We start from the raw sequence: 14,942 nt of genomic DNA on the forward strand, positions 1-14,942 counted from the left end.
AGGCCTAAAACGTGTGCCGGTTTTCAGATGATGAAAGGCCTTGTGTTTGGTTTGGGGAATGTGGGGTGTTGAGAATAGCTCTTCTGGCGTGCCTGACTTTCTGTGTTACCAGCCTCCCTGGCTGTCATGACTGACGAGAACTCGTAATCTTTCCATAAGGCAGTCCTCGTTTCCTTCACCATGCATGTTAGTTACATCGAGACAGGCTGAGTATTCCTAGGAAACGGTTGCCTATACTTAGTGGCTACACTTACCTATAGTTGGCCCCTTTGTCTGTAAATTAATGGCAGCTAATGTAATTTGCTATTTATAAAAGAGCAAATTATATAAAATATTTTGTAATGTAAACTAATTTCCTATTTATAAATAGAAATTGTGAGTGCAAATTGTATGTGCTGTGCATTTAAGATTACCCAGGGTTGCTGCTCTGGACTAGAAACCAAAAGAAAAGTGAGCTGAAGCTGTTTCACAAACATGTACCATATGCTTCCTAAGGAAAGTAGGAGACCTTTTTATTTAATGCATGAAAGGCAAGTACCACAGATACCCCACTGGTGTAACTCAGTCTATGCCAGGTTTGTTTCCAACATTTTTAAAAATTATTGTTAAAAGTGTCTTACTAAGCTTGGCTGCATAGCAGAGGCCCTGGGGACTGCCAACATGTGATGGACACAGACTCTTGTGTGGCCATAACACAGTCGTGTGTGCTGTACCGCTGTGTCTTCAGTCGCTCCAGAAACCTGAAGCCCACAGCTGGGAGTGGAGAAAGGACCAACCTAAGACTTTCCAAGCCAAAGAGTTTTAACGGGAGGCTACCAGCTTCAAAGTGATACTTCTGTCTGGATATACTTATTGGGTACAGTTATGAAACGCCAATACCTGAATAAACTAATGGGAATTCAGCTGTGCTTTTTTTTTTGCACAAGTAGTCAGTTTAAAAAGTCTTTGCCATGGGCATTGCATAAATAATTTTTATATATATGTATATGTGTGTGTGTGTGTGGCTGTGTGAGTGTACAAATGCATTATTGGAGAAAAATGCTAAACAAAAGCCCTAAGAAATTTCTAAAAACTCATGGCATACCTCCTAACTGATTTTCTAGGATGAATTATATTTTTAACTAATCACTTGAGTAACTGAAGCCATCAGTGACCTTTTTAAAAGACTATACATGCACAGCACACTGTTAGAGGAACACTGGGGTTTTTGTTTTTTTCCCTTCCACTGCCAGCAAAGTTTAAAGAATGAGTTTTCATACTGAGGGATAATTAAGCCTGAATCTTGTTTCTTAAAGGTTTAGAATTAGGCCTTTTGATCATAATGTTTTTTTTTTTAAACTGTTAAAAGTCCAAGCAACCAAGCAAGTAAGTGCAGAAATTAACCTTTTTATTATATTATATACTGTAGTAGTAAAGTTTGTTTGAAGTGCATGAATAAAAAGTTAGTGAAAGTACAGGAGGAACAATCTAATATAGCAATAATAGGTGCATTCACTGTGCATCTGAGAGGAGGAAGGGGGGGGGGGGGCAAAGAAAAAAAAAAAAAAAGAGAGTTTTTCACTCATTTTGGCCTAAAACATTTGTGTTCAGGTTTCCAGGATTCTGACATCAGAACCCAGATAACGCTGATTAGAACCGTAGGGCTTTACAATAAAAGCTAAAATATTGACCATATGATGGCAAAAAAGTCTTTATTTTGTGGTTAACTTATTCTCTTCTAGCTACTCTCTGATGAAGTTGGTGGTGCTGTGGAGGAGGATCTCCTTCTTCTTGACAAAGACCGTGATCGCTCAGCACTGTAGGCAACATGCTTATCATAGTTTTGTATCTGAGCCTCGAGGAAATCCCTCTGTTGCTGGCTGATTGTCTGGCTAATCAGTCCCGGGAGAGCTTGAATGCTACCAATTAAAGTTTCCAGTTTAGTTTCCAGAGTAACAATTCTCTTCTCAAAATCTTCGCTTCTTTCATTTAAGTCAGAGATCATGTCGTACATGATGTTTTGAGTCTGAAAGTAGAAGGATGTAAGCAAAGTAAGTTTAGAGCGATCTCACAATCATGGCAACACGCAGCACAGCTTAACAAGGGTTCCTAAGTGGTTCTGCGCCTCACGAAAGAGGAGAAGAATATCAGAGCAAGATCTAGTCTTACGAAATCATTTTACCTCTAGATTCTCATCAAACTTTCTACTGATGCTAAATCTGTTGAACGTAAATGAAACACCACTGATATTTTCCGTAGCGTTTTAAACGTCTAGCTCTTAATGAATTAGATAAAACGCCAGACCTTTTTAGAAGTTTGGTGCTTAGAAAAGCAACATCCTAAGGTTTGTGACCAGAATTAATTGTGTAAGCCTTGAGGAGACCAAAAGTTGCAAAGCGCAGTGATACACTCTCGACTCTCCTCTGATTTTTAAACACCTAGATACTTCTAAGCAGAACAGTTTTGCTTGTTTTCTCCTTAAGCTGAGCAGGTTTTTTTGAACTGGTTGTAAATAAGAGTAGTAAGGGAGACTGCTTTTTGAAATGTAGAGCAAGGAGTAAAGCCTCACGCGTACACTTCTCTGCTTCTACCCTTCCCCCATCTATCTGTCCTCTACAAGACAGTGTTTCCTAATGGAAAGTATGCAGGTAAACTTTAAAATGTCATAATGGTCAGTACAAATGTAAACTAAAGAAGTGTGTTATTTCAGTCTGTCACTTTTTATTCTTTCATTTCCATTTGTTTTTCTGGCAATTGATGCACAGAAGTGGTTAAAAATAATGACTGATTTTTCTCCCTCTTGTAGACTAAGACTTCAGATTAGACTTACACTGAAGCTGAAATAATTGGATGTAATTTGGTAGACACGCTGGCTGGAGTTTATAATCCATTACACAGGAATGAAAAATTAATTGAATAACTGACTACCTGAAGTGCAAAGCACTGAGGTATCAGATGAGTGTCTATAATCCATTTTCCCTGCCCCCCCCCCAAGATGCTAGCATAATCCTTGAAAGTAAATTAGTCTACATGAAATAGTAGCTGAAAAGTCCTTATCAGTTGCCAGAGTGAGCCCCCCAGAGTGAGATGTATTTTCAGCAACTGATGCTAAGGCAGGTGGTTCCCTACAGCAAAAGGGGAACAAACACTGCACTGTCTGTCTAATCCTTGCCTTGATGATGCACTTTATGTATATGCATACATATTAGTCTAATGTGAAACCCAAAATGCGCTCAGCTGCCTCTGTCTAGTTATTGTTTTATATTTAAAAAACAACAGGCAAGTAGTTTGTGCTTGAATAGCCTAAGCAAGCCTTATAATAGATCAGCAAAGCGGTCACTTGTTATTCTTGGAACGAATAGAGACGTAGGCATTTAAAGTCTAAAGTCCCAAAAGAGCTGGAGTTGGAAACCCAGCACCCCTCATCTCAGTCCGTGTGAGAGCCTGGAAACTGTGGTCCCTCATGGCACAGTCGCCCCTAACTGGAAAGCAGAATCCTTTCCAATACAGCTCTAAGCAAATGCTGCCCTATCGCAGTTCAGGCTAAGCATGATTATTGCAGTCAGTTCAGCAGCTCTTAGGATCAGCCCTCAGTTGTGAAATCTTTTTTTCAAATATCTTCCCCCTCCCCACAAACCTGGTGCATTCAAACCTTGACCGGTGCTGTAAATGCAATGTTTCATTTACTAAAATGTTAACCCATAATAGATACCATTTTGTTTTTCTACAAATAACAAAGTTGTTAACAGTATTTGCATGGGTAATGCCTAACGTTTTCACTTACAAGCTCTTCATTTTGAAAGGCTGAATGTTACTGCAAAACAACAGTAAGTGCCTACTAACCTTTGCCAGGTCCACCAAAGTGTTGGCTTGATCGTTCAGTTTCCTTTGTTCCATTTTTACACTTCTTAATCTAAAAAGTGGAATTTTAAGTCAGATGATTGGGTGTGTAGTCATCTTAAGTTTTCTAGCAAGCATGCATAAAACTTACAAGAACAAATAACTGCATGGATAATGCCTCGAGTACTTTGTGTAAAGTCAGAATTGGTCATGTGTCTGGTACAATGAGAAGCATGCTTCTTCAACACCGCAAAAAAGAAAGAGCAAGGAAATGTGATGTCCTTGAGACTACTGTTTGCCATGGTTAAAGTTGAATTCAAAAAGGGAGATAACAGTTTATCCAGGCTACATGAAAGAAAGCCAAAACATTCCTCAAAGCCTCAGTATCGTGACAAGTAGATATAGGAAGAAACATGAAACAAGCGATTTTTGTCATTAATGTTGTAGCAGTCGAGAATCTTCCCATGCCTACATGACTAGATACAGGTATTAGCCCTGTTCAGTCGGAAATGGATTGGGTTAGCAGGTGTTTGTTTGAACCTGATGGAAATACAGTGATAAGTGAGTTTCCCACTATATTTTAAACAGAACTTTCATCTGACCAGCAGCTAAATAACCAATATACTTGCCAATACATTTATATCCTTACCTTTCTGTATGCAGCTTGCAAAGCTAAATATGATTACACAGACATACCTTTTCAATGCACTAGTCAAAAAAAAAAAAAGTTGAGTGTAATTTTATCTTTGATGCTTACCTAACTGTATTACGGTATGCACATACTGAAAGATATATGCATGACCTTCCCTACATGTTTTCTGAATTAAACTCTGGTCTTCAGATTAACTTCTACAGGAGTGGTTTATATATATTTATAGATATGAAATTTTCAAAAATACACTTAAGCAATGACGAGCTTATGAGTGAGTGGCTTGTTAGACGTTTCCCAGCAGAGACTTACTTGGGCTTTAAATGACTTTTCTAGTAGACGGTCTGAGCAATAAATAGCTTTTTTTTTTTTCCCCCAAAAACCAACACATCACTTTATAACACATGGGTGATTGACAAATGCCATGTAGTCAACTACTATCTCAAGGGGCAACCAAGTGGTTAGCTCTCAAATGAAAATAAGGTTGGCAGCCTTTTATGGCCTGTGGGTTGCTAACACGCTCTGCCTGTTTCTCAGTGATTGTGTTACTTCTTAGAAAGTTATGTATATCTTACAAAGCAAACATTACTTCATAAAAGCATATACAAGTGTTCCTCTAAAACAAAAACTGAAACTCTGGCAGTGGCACGAAAGAGCGCCATGGCACTCCCAACTTGTGTGGCACGCTCATGGCAGTTGCAAGGCTTTGTAGGCCTCAAAGTGCTCCAACCTCAACCCAGATGTGGAGACTCCTTTTGCCGTCTCTGCGTTTTGAACAAACAGGGGATGAAATTCTGACACCCCCCCCCCCCCGGCCATTCAAATTGACGAGAAAACTGCCAAGGCTTTCAGAGGGATCAGAATTATAGCCTTAGACTCCTGAAAGCCAACCAATCTGTTCATCTCCAACAGCTTGACATTTCCAAGATGGCTATAAATGTGTTTAAAAACTGGAGGCAGAATTGGGAGAGTCCTCTTCAGTGATGTTTATTTTTCTAAACTAAATTGGAGAAAATGGATACAAATTACCGCTTAAATTCTGAGAAGCAGGCGAAGGCTGAGAGCTTCCACAGTGTTACTGTTTGTTGCTGTTTTGTTTTTGTTTGTATACATACACATGTAGATACACATATCTGTACCTCTAGCTGCCTGTGCGTCTGCCTGTCCATCTAGCTAAATAAAAGCCTTCTGGGAGATGCTCCAAAATCAGGAAGCTTGTGTTCAGATCTTGCGTTACCAAACATTTGCCTTTCACATCTAGGCTAACCTCCACGAGGAAACTAAGTTGTGAACAGTGACTAGCTATCTTTCTTAATATGTAGACATAACTCTGTTTGTTAAGGTAGAAATCAGTTGTTCACATAAAGGTGACGTTCCAGCAGCTTGTTGCTGAATGTCATACACACCTTTTTCCTCCTCAGGCTTCCTTCAGCGCACGATGTCTATGATGTGGTTTGTAGGCATGGTGCTTTCAGAGGCTACAAGCTGGAGCTATTTTAAAGGAAAAAGTAAGGAGGCCCCTCCAGTGTTATGAGTTATATCATTACAGCCCCAGAACAGAGTATTTACTTGGAAAGAAGTATGTACTGATTTGACTACAGAATGATACTCCTAGTGTTTTGGTGAGCGCTCTCTCTCAAACAATTTGCAGGATATATATACTTTCTGCTTGTCTTTCTTAAGATTCTTTCAATCACCTATTTGCTAGTTTGCATGTTGCCTTCTAAAATTTTTGAGCAATCTATTATCAAAAGAAGTACTAGCTGACATCAGTGTGATGATAGTGCCTAATGGAAACCAGCCCCGAATCCGCACAGATTGTAAAAAATGCATCTCTAGGTAATGGCAAGTCTTTAGCTGCAGCAGTCAGATTACAAGAAAAGTGAGAGACTTTTGTTCTTAAGTAAGTTCATTAAGAGGAAATATGAAACATCCTGATATTATGAACTTCACTTATCACAGCAAAAGATCATGATTCTGGATCGCGTTTCCATGGCAGCAATCAGACCATCGAAGTTCACAAATAAAGACTCTATTTTTTGCATGCAGACAGTGGTAAATTCTGCAAATTTAGAAAGGAACAGCTCATACAACTTACTTCCGAGCTCTATTTTCATTTTGTTGAAATAAAAAGACAAAACAAAAGAAAACAAACTGTAAAATATACTAAAACAACCAAATGAGCACAGTGGGCTCGATTCAGCAGGTGCGACGTCCTAGAGAGTTGCTATTGCTTCTACTCCGTGACTGCCTCACTCAGTCTAATTTGCTTGCATTTATGACAAGGGAGCTTGCAGTACACTGAAACCTTCCCATCAGCTATCATTTGTAGCTTTTCTTACTCATATGATACATTAAAAAATGCAATATTCTTGTTTAGAGTGCCGATTTCATCTTCACCTTACTTAGCGTGTATGAGGAGGGAAAAAAAAAAAAAGACCCAGACCAGCTGAAGGTAGAACAGTCACAGGCCATATCTTCAGCCCTTTTAGGGCTGTGAGTGTGAGTTTGAGTTTGTTACTGTAACCTACTCTGATTTCTTGTATAAAACAACTGGCCCAAAAACCTCACGCCTTTCATCCCTGGCTCCAGCCCAGTGGTTGAGGAAGAAGGACCAAAAAGAAAAAGTGAGATTCCAGAAAGATGGATGAGCGGCAGATGCTGCTGTGAGTCCCTTGAGAAAAGTTCAGAGACACAAGGGGAGAGCAAACAAACTGCACCCAGCTACCCTGCTACCGCTGGAAGAAAGCAGACCACTAGAGCAATGGTTCCCTCCATGGCAGAGTCCTCAGCATACTGAGAAAGTTATCCCTTTTTTTTTTTTTTTTTTTTTTGCTTAAATAAAACAGGTTCTAGAATGGGAAGCAAAGTGCTAAAGGACAGAGGGAAATGTGTTATTAATACAGCTGTTCAGAGTTTGGTTGGTACAGCCAGGAAAAAAAATGAACGCTGCCACCTTCTCCAACCCCCCCCTTCCCTCCCCCCAAAAAAAACCCCTGATTGATTAATGAATTTTTTTAAGGCAGCTGCACAGCACCACGTTATAACCTGTGGAGCTCTTCTGGGCTTGAATGGTGATGCAAAGATGCAAAGCTGTAGCTCAAGCCTGCTGTGCTTATTTTAGAGCCCTCCTTGCGCACATGCACGCACGCTCACTCACTCACTCTCACAAAATAATAAGGTTAAAATGTTAAGGTATAACTTTTGCAGTCAGGGATTCAAATAAGTCTTGCAAACGATGTACAGAATGTGCCATCCTCTATCCCAGAGCCCCTGCCCCCTGCCCCCCTCACCCCCCCCCCGGGTCATTTAAGCTGAGCAGCATGTCAGAATTAAGCCAATATAGTTTTTTTTCCCTACCTAAAAAAAAAAAATATATATATATATATATATGCCTCCACTTTTGTGGCCTTGTTTGCTAGTGCCTCAACTAGATCTACAAGAGCACAGTCACAGTTAACCTTGAAAGTTTGCTAAATATGAGCCAGTAATTAAGGTTTGTAGACTATTTCGTACTTTAAAGCTTAGCTCGCTAGTCCTTAAAACGACGCTATGAGCCAGAGAAGCAGTGACTGTTAGCCTCAATTATGATAAGCTGGCCTTCCCTGGCCTCGCTTCCACACAAAACGATGCCAAACAAACAGGAGCGGCTGCATGACTGTAGGAGGGTCAGTGGTATGCATCCCTCCTCGCAGCTTCGCTCACACACACACAGACCGCTCTTAGGCATTATCCCAAAAGAAGAAGCGGTTAAAACTGACCCTTAATTAATTTAGCCACATTTCCACTATATGTATGTCATGAAAACATATTCAGTAGGCTGTACAAACGGCTGCCCCAGGCTGGATGGCTATGTCAAATAGTGCACACAAATAGTGGCATGGGTCCTGGCCGTTCGTTACAATGAATCTGCGGTTCCTGAGAACAAAAGGCCTTTTTTTTTTTTTTCCATGTAATTTAAGGAATAGTAACTGAACCATTGTACAGTTCTAGCAGTGAGATAGCTTTATGAAAAAGACATATGATAAATTTTAGCTAAATATTTATAGACTGGCATACCATAATTCAGCTTAATCCTTCGGTTGGTCACAACTCTCAGGCGTCTTTTCAGTCCTTTTAGGTGTTAAGCAGAGGGGAAGAGCTGAGCTGAACTTCGCCAGGGGCATCCAACAGCCACGCAACAGTTGCTGGCATATACTCCCATTCTCTACACCTGATGTCGGGTAATAGCTGACTGGAACCACTAAGCGATTGTAACCACCAAGGAAATATGGAGAGAGAGGCAGCTACTTGCTGTCGAGCTGCACAAAGTAAGCCGAAAACTTGATTGCATTTGCTTTTCATTAAACACAGCCTAGCACCTGTTCTATGGCATCGTTCTGATGTGAAATTTTTAAACCATTTGCTACAAATGAAACCTTTTTTTTTTTCCTCTCTTATCATCTACTGTATTTTGTAGCGTTTTTACCTGTAGGGCAAATAGATGCAACAAAGGATAGTCTCAGTGGCAAAACACATGCATGCCAAGTCTCAGCTAATTCATGAACCATTATGAACACCCAGGAAAAAACTGTGAACAATTTTGATTTATCTTCTGTCGGGCATACACAGCCAGCATACTTTCTTTTTTTAAACAGACACTGCAATAAAAACCTCCTTTCTGTCTTACTCTGAAAGAAAGAGAAAATGGAAACTCAAGAGCAAAGGTCTCAGTAGGGAGAGAGAAAGAAAGAACAAAAATGGAAAACCAAAGCAAAATAATACTTACTGATGAATAGCTTGCAAGAATTTGCGTTGATGTTTCCTTACTTTCGCATGGTCTATCTTTTTAACCAGCTTTGTGTTTTTATAAATTAACCATGTTTCCCTGAGTACATTGGCCGCTGCATTTTTCACCTGTTAAATAAAAGAAAAATACTAGGCTGATGAAAATAGTATTGTATGTCTTTTTTTTTTAATCCATTCCAGTGTAAACCCTTTCTAAAGCACCTTAAGACACTGCCTGTGGGAAGTGGGTATATCAGGAAGCTGCAGCAGGGAGGCCAGAAAGAAATGGTCTGACCAGAGAGACAGCTGAGCAATTTCTGGGTTGCTTGTAAGAGTGATATCGGGACCAGCTTTCTTTACATGTGGGAATTACTTGTCCCTCTTGAAAGGAGTTAGGACCATTTGGTGTTTATGACAACATAAATTACAGTGAGGGAATATTCACGCATTATCTGTGTGGTAATTAACTAGATGTATTTTATAGGACTGTAAAGTTCCTCTCTTCTTGTTGTATGATTATTACCTCCTATTTTTCTTAGCAATTTAACAGTCTTAAATTTCCAGAGCTGTTCACACAGATGTTATTTTTCTGCATTTGTTTCCTTATTCTGTTCTTTTTCTTACCGTTTTCACAGGAGAAGAAAAATAACTTGTTAATGAATGTAGCTAGTGTTCTATTTCATGAATTCTTTCATTATTTTTTTAATGGGTCTATAAAATGTTAGAGTACCCGCAGTTCCTTCCTGGCCCTCCAATATTCTGAGGAATACTTGAAAACAATAGACAATTTAAATGCAATGTTGATTAATGCCACAATTACTAGGTTACTTATAAAGGCAAACAGTCCTTATTATTCATCTCTATTTTCTCTCCCTCCAACTTTCTATCATGCCAGTCACTGCAGCGTCAGAGCTAAGCCGATGTATCAGTTTAGACCCTGTGGGAATGCCGTGCAGTCGCTCCCCCCGGGCAGGAGCGCCCACCTTGCACCTGTCAAAGCTCTGGAGAACTTTGGCCCCAACTTCAGTAGAAGCGGGATCAGGTTTTAGAGCCCTCCTCCAGATCGCCAGTCCTTGCATTTCTGTAAGGTCTGGCTGTCTTCAGGCTCCGAGGAAACCTCTCCAGTATCTGTGGAGCTGATTTGTGATCTGACGTGCATCTCAGAATTAAAGGATTGGTTTGCTTTTCATTCGCTTTGAGTTTTGGGAGTACTGAAGCTACCAAAGCACCACGTGGATGCCCTACTGAACTGATATTTAGATTTATATGAAGGATAGATGAATAGAATAAACTTTAAAAGGCACAGATGAGCACCAGACTCTCAAAATCTGGCCAATCTTCACAAAACCTTTTTTACCCCTGAAAGAAATTTTCAGCTCAGCTGTCAGATTACACTTGAAGAGTTTTCTTGTCAGCTCCCTGAATGGCAACTTCTTACCTCATCATGGACAAGCATCAAAGCAGTGTGCTGCATTTGAAATCTGCCACTAAATCACCATCTGTGAGAGAGACTATTTTAGCTACCTGCTTCTCCATACTCTTCAGATTTTAGTTTCCTGTGGTGGGATTCACTTGGCCAAATACCTAAATTTACAGTAGATTCCTACTCTAATCAAATGAACCGACTCAGGTAAGAGTCACCTCATTTTTGGTATCACCAGTGTAGATTTCCAAAAGCATATGTCTCTGCTAGGAAGGGACAAACTGTTCTCTGGGGCCTGGTATCAACGGGACCTTAACTGACTATAATGGGGACGTAAAGCAGCAAGCTCAACTGGACTCTTTAAGGTAGGTTACACGAATCCCACCCTTTACGCCTATATAAGAACTGCCTTCCTACTCGTCTTTGGTTTTCCCCACTCTAACTGCTTAGGGGAGATGTGCGCTTTTCCCTGGAGACTGCCACAGAGACGTGGAAGCTAAGACAACTAGAGGAACGCGTTGACATGCCTGAGAGGAGCGCCTGCCCCAGCCAGAGACATTTCCTGGGTCTCCTCAGCAGAGGAGCTGAGGCAGCGCCGCGAGCACTGCTGCGAGAGCTCTGCTGACACAGCCGACCTTCCCGATCCGGAGCGGGGCCCACTTTCTGCCTCAGGGCTCTCCATCCATCAGTAAGGACAAGCTCCGGTGAGTTCCCATTCTGAGCACGAAGGCTTTCCTCTCAGCATTGGTTCGCTTCAATAACTAAGATAAACCAAGTGGAGAGGATTTTGTAGCTCTCACTCATTTTCTCGTTTCCTCAGTACTGACCTGTTTTTCCTGGACACAGGATTTCTACTGCCTCCTTTGCTGTGTTCTTTCATTTTCCAACATGTTATTTGTCAACACAAATTCAAGCTATATCTCTTAAGGAAAATTTTAAAATATTTGGTGTGAACGTCAGTGATTTCTAAAGTTTTTTTTTTTTCTTGATACCTCTTTCAAATATTTTAATTATCTACAAAACATCTTTCAGGCTGCTGCATTACTGTGTGCAGCTGTGTGAGCCATGTGTTCAGTTCACACAAAGCAATTGCAAAGACTACCTCACTCACAAACTATGAATACTTGAAATTTATTCTTAAGTATAAGAAGGCATATCTTTTTCTAAGGGACAGTCCTTCATAGCTTGAAATTCTGAAATACAATCAGTCATTTCATCTATTTTAGCCACAAGAATTCTATGTATTCTTCTCATAGGCTGTATGACAGTTTGTCAGTTTAATGTATTAGTCTCTAGTTTCATAGCTTTTAACCGTTGGCTACATGAGTTGTCTTCCAGCAGCAAGGACCCTCTATAAAAGGATAGACAAACCCTCAAAATCTGCCGGTAACCTGCTGTTGCCCTTGACTGCAGAGAGCTCAGGGCATTTACTTCCCTCATGCATCTTGCAAAATCACACTCATGACAAAGTTCAATACGAGAATGGAGCATGAGATCATTTAAAACAAATGCAGAAACAGATTTAACACACATTTCCTTTTCAGTTGTGAATATAAAGTGTGACTTACTCTTTTAGTTAGCTGGGTGTCCATCATGAAATTATGCACATGTTTTTCAGCTTTGGTAAGTTCTAACTTCCTTGCGACCACAGCTACCACCAGTGCAGTGCACCCAGCACCCTGAAAACAATAAAACAGACCCCCAAGAGGTTATTACTGCATTTTTTCAGAGTTTTAAATGGATTTTTCTCCTTTGCTGTAGAGATATGGCCAGGCATCAAGTGATTCACCATCCCTGGTAAATATAGTGAACACGCTACAGCTATTTCAGTTCAGAGCGATAGGAAGCGTCAGCAATTGCAGGCTAGTAAACTGTCAAGGCATCAAAATAATTAGTGAGCAGCATCATTTGAAAGTTCTGCTTTTTTTCCTGCAGGGGTTGAAAACTTCAAACACATCCCCTTTGTAGTGCGTAAACAAAGGGGGTTATCAGAACAAATTGTAAAACTCAGAATATTAGAAAAATAAATGCAGAATACCCTGGCCTTAACAATTGTCTAGGGTGTACGGTAATTGCTAAAGAAGAAATTAGATTACTTTACAATTGTCTAGAGTGTATGGCAATTGCTAAAGAAGAAATTAGATTAGATTAGTACTTAGCACACAAAAAAGAAAGCTTTCTTAGGATTTTCTTTAAGGCCTAAAGGTGAAGTTGTCATAAATCTAGTATTTAACCACTTCAGTATACTTCCCTGCTGTTTTCTGAGGCCTACAATGATCTTTTCCCCATAGTATTTCTGCAGCTCTTATTCCCATTTAAAATAGCACACAACCACAACACCATTACCTCAAAACTTGAACGGAGAAAGTGGCAAGTTTCTAATTTGTGCTGTCTATATGTATGTGTATCTGTATATATGCATGGACATGCATGTTGGTAACAGGCCAAAGCCAGCAGGTGCCAGTTTCCTTTGGAAAAACAGTACCTTTATCAGCACTGCGAGTTTAAATTTTTTAAGGGAAGGGAAAGGAAGCTAGAATGAGTAAGGTAACCAGAAACAGCAGGTATTACACGCAGCTCCAGGTATCATTTACCATTCCTGAATTCTGTGGGCTTTCGTGGGTTTTTTTTTTAAAACATGCTTCACAGATTGTTTTTAAAAAATATATAAAATCACATTAAATAAGCTGTGTTTAACTTGCAGGTCCACTCGACTCTAGCTGTTTAGTGCATCTGTATCAGTTACTCTTCTAGTGAAAAACAGTCTCTGGTTGGAGCTTACTACGTTTTCAGACACACAGCTTTCTTCCACTCTTTCCATATTTCCCCCATTAATGTACTCTTGCTGCGTTCCTCCTCTACAGCTGCTTTACTCTCTCCAGAAAATACAGAAGAACATTGATGAATCCAGCTTCCCGGGCACAAATTCCACTACTAAACACGCAGAGATGCCAAAAAACCCCCAAATCACTGGAAACCCTCACTCCCGCACTGTCCTCAAAAACTGCATCGTTTGCCCTCTGCACGCACTTACTGAGGTATCCACTGAATTGTGTGAAAGCCTCCAGTCCGCAATTTCACTCCGCTGGTAGAGCATTTCAGTAAATTCATCTGCTCCCTCACAAGGGCCCATCATCTTCAATTAGTTCTGATCTATCAGCGTTTCCATCCCCCAGTAACCCTCAGGGAGCCCTCAAATAAGGAAGTCCCTTATCATTTTGCTGTAGTTGCCCATGCAGTAAAGGTAGTTGGAGGCTCACTCTCTAATCATGAGATGAAGGCAAAATGGGAATATAATAGGTTCTTTGCTTCCCTACATCGCACATAATGAGGCAGAAGAGAGCTAATGCAGCTTAAGGCTGAGCACTCCTGCAATGCACCCAGCCTTCTGAGGTGAGGACAAGGCAACCCTGTGAGACACGACTGAAAGAAATTCCCCAGGAAACAGCCAACGCTTCTCCGGTGGCCCTTCCTGTGAAGGAGGGCTGGAGGGAATAGCTAATATCCTTCTCTGCGGGCAAAATAAACTACCCCGCACAATAGCAAGAACACGAAGAGAAGAACAGAAGTCTTTCGGCCCATAAGTGAGGCCAGCGCTCAGTGGGGCAAACGTTGCTTCCGTGACATAACTCAGCACTAGGCCTGCTTACAACAAGAACGCGCTTGCACTCACTGACGGCCAAGCTGGTAGGAGATTATTAATATGGAGCAGCTTGCTCGCCGCTGGCAAAAAGTGGTGCAAAACAGCTGTTTTGGCCGCGCTCCTATGGAAGAGAAATATTATATATTAAAAAAGGGGGGGGGAGGATGAAGAGGAACAGTGACAGACAAAAGGAATTCAGTTTGAGTCCTACAATCATTCCAGGCGTTTGAGATGATTAACTCTTATACTTGTTTAAAGTGTCACAGCGGTCACAATAGCCAAAGCTCTTAAAGGATGGTAGCTTTACCTCTCACATGAAAGATGGTGCCTGCAGCAATAACAAGCATATAGTCACCAGCATGCTACAGAAACCACCGCCGTGGTTTGCATGGCCTGCTAGCTTCCTCACCACCAAACTGCAGTTGCAAGGTATTCTCCATTCAGAGCACCGCCCTTGGCTTCATGGGCTATGACATGATCTCAGGATATGAAAACAGGCTCTTTTAACATTTCTGCAAATGAGAGCAGTAAAACACTGGCTTCTTGTTCTTTTTTTTTTTTTTTGCAATACTTTGAAGAGGAAAAAATATTCTTTAAACAACTAACAGCTTACAGAACAACACACTGAAATCCTACTTAAA

The 14,942-nt window shown here is 40.7% G+C and overlaps 1 protein-coding gene across 2 annotated transcripts in view; it reads right to left on the minus strand.

Moving 5' to 3' along the window:
* Positions 1-1,370: 1,370 nt before the first annotated feature.
* LOC104150984 (small conductance calcium-activated potassium channel protein 2) overlaps positions 1,371-14,942 on the minus strand; it is a 208,565-nt gene continuing 194,993 nt past the window's right edge. For both annotated transcript variants that reach the window (XM_068925582.1, XM_068925583.1), the window contains 4 exons: positions 12,227-12,337; positions 9,237-9,364; positions 3,823-3,892; positions 1,371-2,005 (listed from right to left, as the gene is read on the minus strand). In XM_068925582.1, the coding sequence (XP_068781683.1) occupies positions 1,718-2,005; positions 3,823-3,892; positions 9,237-9,364; positions 12,227-12,337 (597 nt within the window). In that variant the 3' untranslated portion in view covers positions 1,371-1,717. The remainder of the gene's footprint in view (positions 2,006-3,822; positions 3,893-9,236; positions 9,365-12,226; positions 12,338-14,942) is intronic.

The sequence above is a fragment of the Struthio camelus genome, chromosome W (genome assembly GCF_040807025.1).
Source record: "Struthio camelus isolate bStrCam1 chromosome W, bStrCam1.hap1, whole genome shotgun sequence".
NCBI lineage: Eukaryota > Metazoa > Chordata > Aves > Struthioniformes > Struthionidae > Struthio > Struthio camelus.